This window comes from Stegostoma tigrinum, chromosome 6, assembly GCF_030684315.1.
Source record: "Stegostoma tigrinum isolate sSteTig4 chromosome 6, sSteTig4.hap1, whole genome shotgun sequence".
Lineage (NCBI taxonomy): Eukaryota > Metazoa > Chordata > Chondrichthyes > Orectolobiformes > Stegostomatidae > Stegostoma > Stegostoma tigrinum.
Window position 1 is genome coordinate 105660852 of NC_081359.1, and position 12353 is coordinate 105673204.

Sequence of the window (12353 nt, forward strand, 5' to 3'; positions counted from 1 at the left end):
TATTCATTAATCTATCTCATTGGATAATGCTAGGTCTTGTTTTGCCTACTCTCTGGTTGAATCAAGAATGTAATGCTCTAAAACTCCCTAAAGCATTCCATGAATTCCTTATCCAGGTTGTCTTTGCCTATCTAATTTTTCCAATCTTTATGTAGGTTAAAACCTATTACGCTTACGATTGTTTCTTCCCTTCTGCTCTATCTCACCATGTGGTTACTTTTGGGGGGGACCCTGTACCCCACTCTTACCTTCTTACCTTTGTACTTTCTTATAATTTTCCCAAACTACTTCAACATCCTGTTTTCCTGACTTTGGGTATTCCTTCCCAATTATGCCAATCCCATCATTAATTAACAGTCAGCTTTCTTCAGTTTCGTATCCTTCCTAATTTTCAAATAGTCCTCATAATTCAGGTCTCAATCCATGTCAGTATGGAGATATGTGTTTGTAATGGCTATCATATTGTGCTTATTTCATATGGTCAGAAAACACACAACACCCAGATTATAGTCCAATAGGTTTATTTGAAAATACAAGCTTTGTATTGTAGCCGCTTCGTCAGGTAAATTGAGAAAGGAGCATACAGAACAAAGAATTTACAAGTAAAATATCAAAGGGCCACACAACTGATGAGGATGTGTTACATGAACATAGGATGCTGTTAAATCTTTAATCAGTTAGAAGGTTTTAATTGATTCATGCACGCACGCGTGTGCCCTCACTTTCCAGTCTGTCTCACATGAATGAAGTTTTGGCAAAGCGCTGTAGCTCGGATTGTGGGTGTAGGTTGTTGACTTGCTCGCCAAGCTGGCTGGTTGTAGTTCAAACATTTCATCACCATGCTAGGTGATATCATCAGTGGAGTTTCCAACGAAGCGATATTATTCTGCTGTGCTTGGAATTTATACTGTCTGGTCCATTGAGGAGTAAGTGCCATTTCCGGTTTTGATCTGTGTGGATTACAGATATATTCCAGGATTTTAGCCTAGCAACACTGAAGGAATGGCAATTTATTTCCAAGTCAGGATGCCAAGTAGCTTGGAATGGAGCTGGCAGATGATGGGTGTTCCCATTTATCTGCTTCCCTTATCCTTCTAGTTGGAAGTGGTCATGGGTTTGGAAGATGCTACTTAAGGAGCCTTAGTTAATTTTTGCAGTGCAACTTGTAGATGACACACTGCTGCTTACTGCGCTTTGTGATGGAGGGAGTGGATGATTTTGCATGTGGTGACAAAGCGGGCTGTTTTAACCTCTGTTGTCAAGCTTCTTGAGTGTTGATGGAGCTGCACTCATCCAGGCAAGTGAGGAGTATTCCATCACACTCCTGATTTGTGCCCCTCAGTCGATCATTTTCCATGTTAATACATTTCCCTCTTGTCTGTATTTTTTTTAATTCACCATATTTTCCCAAATTTGATTCTTTGCCCCCACTATTTAGTTTAAAAGCGTCACTACATCCCTAGTTATGTGGTTTACGAGAACACCAACCCCAGTACACTTTAGGTGTAGGCCACCCTAATTGTACTTTCCCCTGTATTGATGCCAGTTTCCAACAAATGGAGCACACTTCAACCACACCTGGAGAGGAAGTTGATAGAAAGAAAACCTGTTCTCAAAAACATAAGCCTCTATTTAAATGTCTAACCATTTTAACCAGCACTTCTGTTTATGTTGTAGAAGAGCTTCAAACGAAAGGAGTATCTAACTTGTGAACTCTACATCCCATTGTGACGCAACAGTGGGTCAACCTGAATAACGGAAGCTTCATAATTAACATTTGGAAGAAGACAAAAAGGACAGCTGCCTAACCTGGTTTATATGTAACTAAACAGTTCTTAGGGGGAGGGGGTAAAACGTGTCCTGTATTGACAATTATCACTTAAATTGCTCAATATAAGTTGGGATGCGATACTTTGTGTAGTGCTGTTCCCATATTGTGTATGTCATGTTTGTCAATGAATGTAACAAGATTACGATGTTAAGTAAAACCTCTTTTGTACTAAGTGGATAACTGATTTGGGCGACCTGACGAGGGGCTGATTGTGAGAATTGGAGGGCGACCCAGTAAGTTTCAGGCATATTTTCTGATTGTATTTTTTTTGCCATTTAACAAGGCACAATAATATAGTTCAAAAATGTTTTTAAACTAAAATGTTAACCCTGATAGTTGTAATAGCTGGGCAATAATTGTACTTGGAACAAAACTACAGACTTTTTTTAGGGAATAAATAAAATGTTAAATTTGTACCTCCACAGCTGAAGGTGAATCAAAAGGAAAAAATTCTTCATTATTACAGTCCATTTCTGGCTATTTTCACTCACTATAGGCTTCTGAACACCGATGTAGCATTAGCATTCATGCCATTTGCATTCCCAGACCCAATGCGCAATTAAATGGAGGAACTGAGTTGGCTATAAGTGATTCTACACAAAGATAGAGAAGTTCCTTGCTTGTTCATATACGTTCAACAGAATCCTCCTGAAGAGATGCATAACATCTAAAAGTGAGGGAGCTAGAGGAACTCATAAATTACTGGCTAGACATCTAGGTTGAAATATCCTGTTCTAATTCTGGGCACCACAGTGCATTTCACAGCATTGGAGAGGATGCAGAGGGGTTTTGCCAGCACAGTAACAGAGATGAGGGGCTTTAGATATGGAGAGGACATAGAGAAGTTGGGATTTTTCGTCTCCTGTGGCCCAAAGAAGATTGAACAGAGGGAGCTCATAAAGCTATGCAAACTTCTGAGCAGTCTTGGTGAATCAATTGGTTTTCAAGCTGGTAACCAAGAGATGTTTGTGCAGAGGAACACTACTTGCATAGAGCCTTCAAAGAGCCAGCACAGATTCAGCGGACCAAGTCGTCCCCTGCTGGGCCCTGTGACTCTATTCAGGTGTTCAAAAAGAAAAGTTCTGTATGTGGTAGGGTAAATATAAATGTACCCTGTTCTTCTCAGCTAATTGCACAGACTGGCACCAAAACATTAGATCTCACTTCCAAAATAAGATCATTTTGGTTTCCTTAGCACAATCCTTTCTTTTCCGCAACCTTAATCCTGTTCTTGCAATGCTGAATGTCAATATTATGCTAAATGCATATTAGGATAACCATGCAGCAACATCTGCATCCCATGTGTGAATATAAAAGAATTGAATCATCTAATCATCCCTTCTGGCCCTGGAATGGGCTGATGCATACCATTGTAACACTACGCAGAGAAAGATACTGGGACAAAATGTTGAAAGGAAGCTTAGAACCCACAGTTGTGGTCCCTGAAGAAGCCAGCATCCCTGTCAGGAAAGTGAGGGACTTGTTCTCTTTCACAAAGTGTTGACATGAAATGCACTGCCAGAAAGTACCGAGCCCTTGAACAAGTCTTGTGGAATGGTGGAGCAGGCTGGAGGGACCAAATGGCTTGTTTGTAATTCATGTGCTCATATGAAACCAGGTTCAACAGTAGCTTTCAATGGGGAATTAGATAGGCATCTGAAAGAGGAAAATGTCCAGAGCTGTAACTGCACTAATGCCTTGTATCTCAAGAATGAAACCCCAAAATCTTACTCCAAATGCTGGATTTCTTTAAAGAGCCTTTCAAGTGGGACAGGGAATGGCTATAATTTCAGAGCCAGTATATTTATGGTGGGCTGAATTACCTCTCTTGTTTTGCAGCATGATGATATGATTAGCTCAGATTTCTCAGTGCAATCGTCTAGAGTGTAGCCCTTCATTATCACAGCTGACCAGGAGTGGAATCTGACAACTTGGACTTTCTCAAGCTGTTGAGTTCTGTTTCTTTACGCATTCATAGGATGAGGGTGTCACTGGCTAAGCCAGCATTTATTATCCACCCCTAAATGTCCAGAGTGCAGTTAAGAGTCAATCACATTGCTGAGTCTGGAGTCACATGTAGGCCAGACCAGGTAAGGATAGCGGTTTCCTTCCCTAAAGGATGTTAGTGAACCAGATGAGTTTATCTGATAATCTACAATGGATTCAAATTCCACTGTCTGCGGTGGTGGGATTCACATCCAGGTCCCCAGAATGTTATCTGGGTCTCTGGATTAACAGACCAGCGATAATACCACTCGGCCATCACCTCCTGTTGTTACTGAATGGAAAGACTGACGTAATTTTTGAACATTTAATCCCCAGGTTCGAGAATTTAGGACAAAAGCTTCAACAGGCTATGGGTAATGGTGTTACATTCTTCCACAAGGTCTCTACACTGGAATGGCTCCTTTAACCTACGGAGAAGTTACCTCTTCCCCTGCTACTGTCTGGATAGCTGTCTCAAGCTGGTCTGCATCTGATCTGCAGTGAGCCTGTCATTTATTCAGACTGTTGACTACTTTCTTCAAACAGGCATTACTGAAGTAAAGTTCAGCTAGTATGATAAACCAACTGTTAATCTTTTCTGAGCTAGTGGTGGTGTGGATTTTATGGGATAATTTTCCCAGAAATAGTTTTTTAAAAGCTGCACTGCCTACACTGAGTTATGATGTGAGTTTAAGTCCAACTTTGGGAGCAGTAAAATAAACTTGAAAAGAGCCTTTCTGTAATGGTGACTGTGAAAGCTATTTGATTATTGTAAAAATGTGTCTGGTTCACTGTCAATTTGCATACTTAAAGTATAGGAAGCAAAATATAATACAATGTGAAATGTTTTCAGACAGAATGTGATAGGGTGTGCTGGAAGCAGGCTTAATTAGGGCTTTCAAAAGGATCATAACAGTTATTTGAAAAGTAATATGCAGTTACTGGAAGAAGGCTATAGAATGGCTCTGTTTGAGATGTTCATTTGGAGAGTTGGCACACTAATGATGGACTGATTGGCTGCCTACTATGATTTTGTTTACTTTAGGAAAGGAAATGTTTTGTTGTGGTTGATTGGCTGGCCAAGCTGGCTGCTTGTTCCGCAGATGTTTCATTAACCATGCTGGGTAATGTCCTCAGTACAGCCTCCGATGAAGCGTCGGTGTGTTTTCCCACCTGGTTTTTAAACTCTGGGGTCTGTTGAGCTGATGCCTCACTTCTGGCTTTTCTTCGTAGTGGATTGTTTATAGGGTTGAGTTCTATGTGTTTATTGATGGCTTTCTTCTTGGAGTACTGGCTTTCTTAGTGGAGTACCAGCCTTCTAGGAATTCCCATGCCTGTCTCTACTTAGCTTGTCCCAGGATTTTGGTGTTGTTCCCAGTTGAATTGGTGGTTCTCCTTGTCCATGTGGATTGAGAGGAGTGAGGATTGATCGTGTCTTTTTGTAGCCAGCTGGTGTTAATGTACCCTTCCTGTGTGTCTGATGTAGTGTTTCTCAAAGTCTCTGCAGGGGACCTTGTAGATGACATTGGTCTTGTTTGGGTGAGCAATTGTTGTAGGGTTGGCGTGGGCTTGTGTGCCACTCTGATGCCCACTCTTTTGTCTTCACCTGATATGGCTTGTGTCATTCTTGACCCACAGCACTTTTTTTTTACTTTTAGCTGCCTTCTGAAATGGTGTAGTCACTCAGTCTTATAATCATACATTTCAGATAGAGCCCCTGAGTGCCTCAGATACCACCCCTGGGTACGCCTCATCTCAACAGCCAGCTGTGTAAAGAATTCCACAGATTCACTACCATCACAGAGAAGGAATTCTTCCTCATCTCTGTCTTAAATGTGCAACGTCTTAAATGTGCAACACCTTATTCTGCAATGAAGCCCTGAGGTCCTAGACTCTCCCACAAGGGAAAAGAACCTTTCTGTATATTGCCTGTCAAGTCCCCTAAGAATTTTACTTTTCAAATTACCGAATACAGGCCCAACCTACTCAACCTCACCTCATAAGACAGTCCCTCCATACCTGGTATCAACCTTGTGGACCTTCTCTGGACTACTTCCGATGCCAGTGTATCTTTCCCCAAATGAGGAGCCCAAAACTGTTCACAATATTCCAGCTGTGGTCTAACTGGTGCCTCATTTTCTTTTTAGTAAAACCTGCCTATTTTTATACACAGATAACAAGGTGTAGAGCTGGATGAACACAGCAGGCCAAGCATCATCCTAGGAACAGGAAAGCTGACGTTTTGGGCCTAGACCCTTCTTCAGAAATGGGGGAGGGGAAAAAGGTTCTGAAATGAGTAGGGAGAGAGGGGGAGGCAGATCGAAGATGGATAGAGTAGAAGATAGGTGGAGAGGAGACAGTCAAGTTAAAGGGGAGGGGATGGAGCCAGTAAAGGTGAGTATAGGTGGGGAGGTAGGGAGAAGATAGGTCAGTCCAGGGAGGACGGACAAGTTAAGGGGGTGGGATGAGGTTAGTAGGTAGGAAATGGAGGTGCAGCTTGAGGTGGGAGGAGGGGATAGGTGAGAGGAGGAACATATTAGGGAGGCGGGGACAAACTGGGCTGGTTTTGGAATACGGTAGGGGGAGGGGAGATTTTGAAGCTTGTGAAATCCACATTGATACCATTGGGCTGCAGGGTTCCCAAGCGGAATATGAATTGCTGTTCCTGCAACCTTCAGGTGGCATCATTGTGGCACTGCAGGAGGCCCAGGATGGACAGGTCGTCTAAGGAATGGGAGGGGGAGTTGAAATAGTTCGCGACTGGGAGGTGCAGCTGTTTATTGCGAATCGAGCGGAGGTGTTCTGCAAAGCGGTCCCCAAGCCTCCGCTTGGTTTTCCCGATGTAGAGGAGGCCACAACCAGAACAGCAGATGCAATATACCACATTAGCAGATGTGCAAGTGAACATCTGCTTGCTGTGAAAAGTCTTCTTGGGGCCTGGGATGAGGGTAAGGGAGGAGGTGTGGGGGCAAGTGTAGCACCTCCTGCGGTTGCAGGGGAAAGAGCCGGATGTGGTGGGTTTGGAGGGGAGTGTGGAGCGGACAAGGCAGTCACAGAGAGAGTGGTCCCTCCAGAAAGCAGACAAGGGTGGGAATGGAAAATTGTCTTTGGTGGTGGGGTTGGGTTGTAGATGGCGGAAGTGTCAGAGGATGATGCGTTGGATCTTGAAGTTGGTGGGGTGGTAGGTGAGGATGAGGGGGATTCTCTTTCGGTTGCTATTGCGGGGACAGGGTGTGACGGATGAGTTACACTATTCCCTGCTACCGCAGGAAATGCTACAATGATGTCACCTGTGGGTTGCACGTCCTCATCCTGCCCCCTCGACCTGTCTGTCCTCCCTGAACTGACCTATCTCTGCCCTACCTCCCCACTGTGGTCACCTTTACTGGCTCCATCCCCGCCTCTTTAACTTGTCCGTCTCCTCTAAACCTATCTTCTCTATCCATCTTCGATCTGCCTCCCCCTCTCTCCCTATTTCTTTCAGAACCCTCTTCCCCTCCCCCATATCTGATGAAGGGTCTAGGCCCGAAAGGTCAGCCTTCCTGCTCCTCTGATGCTGCTTGGCCTGCTGTGTTCATCCAGCTCTACACCTTGTTATTTCGAATTCTCCAGCATCTGCAGTTCCTATTTTCTCTTGATACATATTTTTATACCCAAGTCAGTTTGAGATAAAGGCTAACATTCCCTTAACTTTCCCTATTACCACTGAACTTGGATGTTAATGTCTTGTGATTTATGCACAAGAACATCCAAAATCCTGCTATGGTGCATCTTCTTACAACTTTTCTCCATTTAAATAATATTCAGCTCTTCTATTCTTCCTACCAAAGTGTATAGATGTTAGATTTAGGTTTTATTGTCATGTACTCGAGTGCAGGGTACAAGAGTACAGTGAAAAGTGTGCAAAGTCACCACAGACAGTGCCATCTTAGGAACAAAGTATCTAGCTAACAAAATCTTAGTTACTACAAAGTAGAAAAATAAAGGAATAAATTAAAAAGTCCAACACAACATATTAGTCTTTTCTTGAGCCATGGGCCTGCAGACGCTCCAACCTGGGCTTTCCCTAAGAGGGCTCGTTCTCACCAACACTGGGCTAAAACCTGCCTATAATTGACAGCTGCCTTTGCCCCTGGCCACTGTTGCCAACAACCATCACTTGCAAGGCTTTGGCCCTGATAGCTGCTTTGTCACTGACTGTAGCAGCCGCCATCTATCGCTGCTGCCGCTGCCATCCGGGCTCACTGTGGGCCACAGTGGCTGCTATGCTCCATTGCACTTGGAGCGAATGGGATCAAAGGTCACAGGGAGAAAGCAGTATTAGGCTATGGAGTTGGACAATCAGCCGTGGTCGTGAAGAATGGCCGAGCAGGCTCAAAAGGCCAAACAGCCTCCTCCTGCTCCTATCTTCTATGATTCTAAAAGCCGCATTAGCTGCCTCCCTGCACGGTCCCACTCCAGAAATCAATGAAGCTACAACACCGCTGACCACAACCAGCCGTCTCCTGGCCCAGTGCCAGAGACCCCAGCTGCTGCCGCTGCCTCCGTGACCAAGCTTGCTTCAAAAGGTAACTGTAGAAAGAAAAACCAAAGAACTAAATAGAATAAAAAAAACCAAGGAAAGAAGAGTGGACGGTCTCTGGCAAGGAGCACTTATCCACTACCATCTTGTGTACCAACCTAAGGACAGCAAAATGTTCCACTGCATAAGGAAAAGTGCATCTTATTCGGCATCTTCTGCACAGCAAAAACTCCACTGGTACCGATTATAAAATGTGCTGATGCCCTTCATGAATGCATGTGACTGGCAAGCAGTGTATTCCTGAAGAACCTGCAGGTGAAATACCTTTGCAATTCCACAGAAGCCGAGTTGCTGCTATGTGCACGTTGCAGCCAAGGTGAGCTGCTAGTGGGTGGAGTGAGTGTATTATGTGGTGTACAGGTTGCCAAGCAAGATTGAACCAGTAAAACAAGACTTTTGTTTTGACTCTAATACTGAAGCAGAGCATTTTCATTTAGGGCTTTCCTGACATAAAGCAAATATTTGCTTGAAATTGAAAAAATTTCAGTCCAAAAGAAACCAGTTGCAGTAAGTTGTAATGAGATGGATTCATGCAATTATGTCACCGTCACATAGCAGTCATATACTAAACTCTGAGAGGAGAGCGGGTGCAGCCTGGATCTTTTGCTGAAAGCTGCCAGTCTAAAAACTGATTAGGCAACTTTATTATCTAAGTGGAGAGAAACTTCAGTATATTTGGAGCAGAGAGATCTGGGTGGCCTTGTGTATGAATCACAGAAAACTACTGCACAGTCCAGAAGGTAGTAAGCAAGGCAAATGAAATGTTGGCATTTATTGCTAAAGGAATAGAGTATAAAAGTAAGGAAGTATTGTTACAACTGGAGTACTGTCTACAACTTGGTCCCATTGTTTGTGGATGGATGTAGTTATTTTGGAGGCAGTTCAGAGGAGATTTCACTGGATTGATTCCAGAGTTCAGGGGTTTGTCTTATGAAAAGATTTTGGGCAGCTTAGGCCATTTTATCCATGCCTGTCATAATTTTGTAGACTAAAGTCAGGTCTCCCCTCATCCTTCAAAATTGTAGTGAAAACAAACCAAGTTTGTCCAATCTCTCCTCGTAGCTAATACCATCCAAACCAAACAACATCCTGGTAAACATTTTTTGTAACCACTCCAAAGCCTCCATATCCTTTTGGTACTGTGGTGACCAGAACATAATATTCCAAATGTGGCCTTACAAAAGTTCTATACAGCTGTAACGTCATTTGCCCCAGCTAATGAAGGTGAACATGCCATGTGCCTCTTGACCACCTTATCCATGTGTGTTGCCACTTTCAGGAAACTGTGGACCTGTATGCCTTGATCCTCTGAGAGTTCTGCCATTTACTGTCTAATTCCCTCTTGTATTAGACCTTCCAAAATGCATCAACCTTGCATTTATCCCGATTAAATTCCATCTGCCATTTCTCTGCCCAATTCTGTAGCCTATCCATATCTTGTATTCTTTGACAACCCTCCTTACTATCCACAGCTTCCCCAACCTATGTGTGATCTGCAAACGTACCTACATTCTCTTCCAAATAATTCATGTATGTTATAAACCACAGGGGTCCCAGCACTCATCCCTGCAGACCATTGGTCACAGATCTCCAATCTTCTACCACTACTCCCTGCCTTCCTTGACTGAGCCAGTTCCATAACCAGTTACCAGCTCACCGTGGATCCCATGTGACTTCACCATTTGTGTCAGCATGTCATGAGGGATTTTGTCTAAAACCTTGCTTAAGTCCATGTAGACAACTTCTACTGCCCTGCCCACATCAGTCATCATTGTCACTTCCTCAAAAAACTCAAATCAAGTTTGTGAGACATGACCTCCCCACAAAGCCATTTGCTAATAAGTCCACATTTTTCCAAATGTAAGTCCTGTCCCTGAGAATCTTCTCCACTAATTTCCCTATCACTGACATCAACTGTGATTTCCCACATTATTCCTGTTGCCCTTCATAAACAAAGGAACAACGTTGGCGATACTCCAATCCTCACCTGTGACTAAAGATACAAAGATTTCATACGAGACCCCAGCAATTTCCTGTCTCACTTCCTGCATATTCTGGGATAGATCCCATCTGGTCCTGCATACTTGTCTACCTTAATCCTTTTCGAAATGCCCAATGTCTTTTTCGTATCGACATGCTCTAGAATATCCACTTACCTCTCTATAGCCTCACCATCCATCTGTCCTTCTCCTTTGCAAATACTGATGCAAAGTATTCATTAAGGACCTCACCCACATCCTCTGGCTCCATACATAAATTCCCTCCTCTGTCTTTGAGAGGACTTACCCTTTCCCTAGCTACCTCTTGCTGCTTAAATACATATGAAAAGCCTTGGGATTTTCCTTAAGGGCATTTCATGGCCCCTTTTAGCCCTCCTAACTTGTTGTTTAAGCTCTTTCCTACCTTTTTTATGTATCTCAAGAGCTCTGTCTGCTTTCAGTTCACTAAATCTTACATACGCCTTCTTTGTCTTTCTGACTAAGTTCACAATTTCTCCGGCCATCCAAGATTCCTGAAACCTATCCTTAACTTTCACAGGAACGTGCTGGTCCTGAACTCTAATCAATAGGCTCCTTTTGACTATCCTGGGTAACAGAATACCATCAACTGTCAAGGCAGGAGAATGTGCTCATCATCAGAAAGCTATGTGATATGAGCACCACGCACAAAGTCAGTGTTTATTATCCATTCCTAGATGGCCTTGAGAAGGCGATGGTGAATACCACCTTGAATCACTGTTATCCAGCTATTAGAAGTACACTCATGCAAGGTTTGGTCCCAGTATCAGTGAATGAACAATTACATATTCCCAAGTCAGGAAGGTGTGTGACTTCCATGGGAACTTGCAGCAGATTCCTGTCCTAGTTCTTCTAGATGGCAGTATCTGTTGGCAGAAGCTGGTATTAATGGAAACTAGGGGTAGTTGATTCTCTGCATTTTGCAGATGATGCACACTGCAACCACTTTGGTGGAGAGAGTGAACGTTAAAGCTGGGGTAGTTCTGTAATAAGTTTGAGTTATGAGGAGAGACTAGATAGACTGGGACATTTTCCACTGGAGTGGAGGAAGTTGAGAGGTGACCTTGTACAGTTTATAAAATAATGAGGCGCATAGGTAAGGTAAATGGTAGGTGTTTTCTCCCTGGGGTGGAGTATTTCAAGACTGGGGGGCATGTTTTTAAGGTGAGAGGAGGAAGATTTTAAATAGACGGGGGCAATTTTTTTACACAGTGATTCACATGCGGAATGAAATTCCAGAGCAAGTGATGGATGTGGGTACAGTTACAACATTAAAAGACGTTAAGATACGTACCAGAATAAGGTGGAGGCCAAGTGGGACTATCCATACAATCCCTGCAGTATGGAAAGACGCCATGGAACCCACCAAGATCCTCTGAAGTGCATCTCACCCTATCCCATAAATCTGCGTTTCCTACAGCTGAACCACCTAGCCTGCACACTATAGCACAATTTCCCATGGCTAATCCACCCATCACACATCTGTGTGGACTGTGGGAGCAAACCCACATAGACACAGGGAGAATGTGCAAATTCCACACAAACAGTCAACTGAGGCTGGAATTTAACCCAGATCCCTGGTGCTGTGAGGCTGAAGTGCTACCCGCTGAGCCACTGTGTTGGCTAGTTCAGTTTGGTATTACGGTTGGTGTGGACAGGGGGGTCTGTTTTCATGAGTCTATAGTACCCCAGATGTTGGCTCAACATTCAAAGGACAATAATGCTGTGTTTTCTGTGGCACTGAGGAAGTACAGTATTGTCAGAGGCACCACCTTCTAGTCTATTAATCCAAGGTCCCCTTGTTTGAAAAGGTGAAAGGGTAGCCACAATAAATTCCATGACACTTTTTGAATGGAACTCGATAAAGACTTAGTTGATGTTGCCTAGGACTTCAGCTCTTGTGTAATTGTGGAGTGTCATCAACATCCCAAGCTGA

At 43.5% G+C, this 12353-nt stretch overlaps 1 protein-coding gene across 1 annotated transcript in view; it reads left to right on the forward strand.

The window, feature by feature from the left end:
* The window catches only part of clns1a (chloride channel, nucleotide-sensitive, 1A), a 37435-nt gene extending 35182 nt beyond the window's left edge, over positions 1 to 2253 (forward strand). Inside the window, 1 exon segment of the mRNA XM_048532711.2 lies at positions 1678 to 2253. Coding sequence (XP_048388668.2) covers position 1678 — 1 coding nt within the window. The 3' untranslated portion in view covers positions 1679 to 2253.
* Positions 2254 to 12353: the final 10100 nt, after the last annotated feature.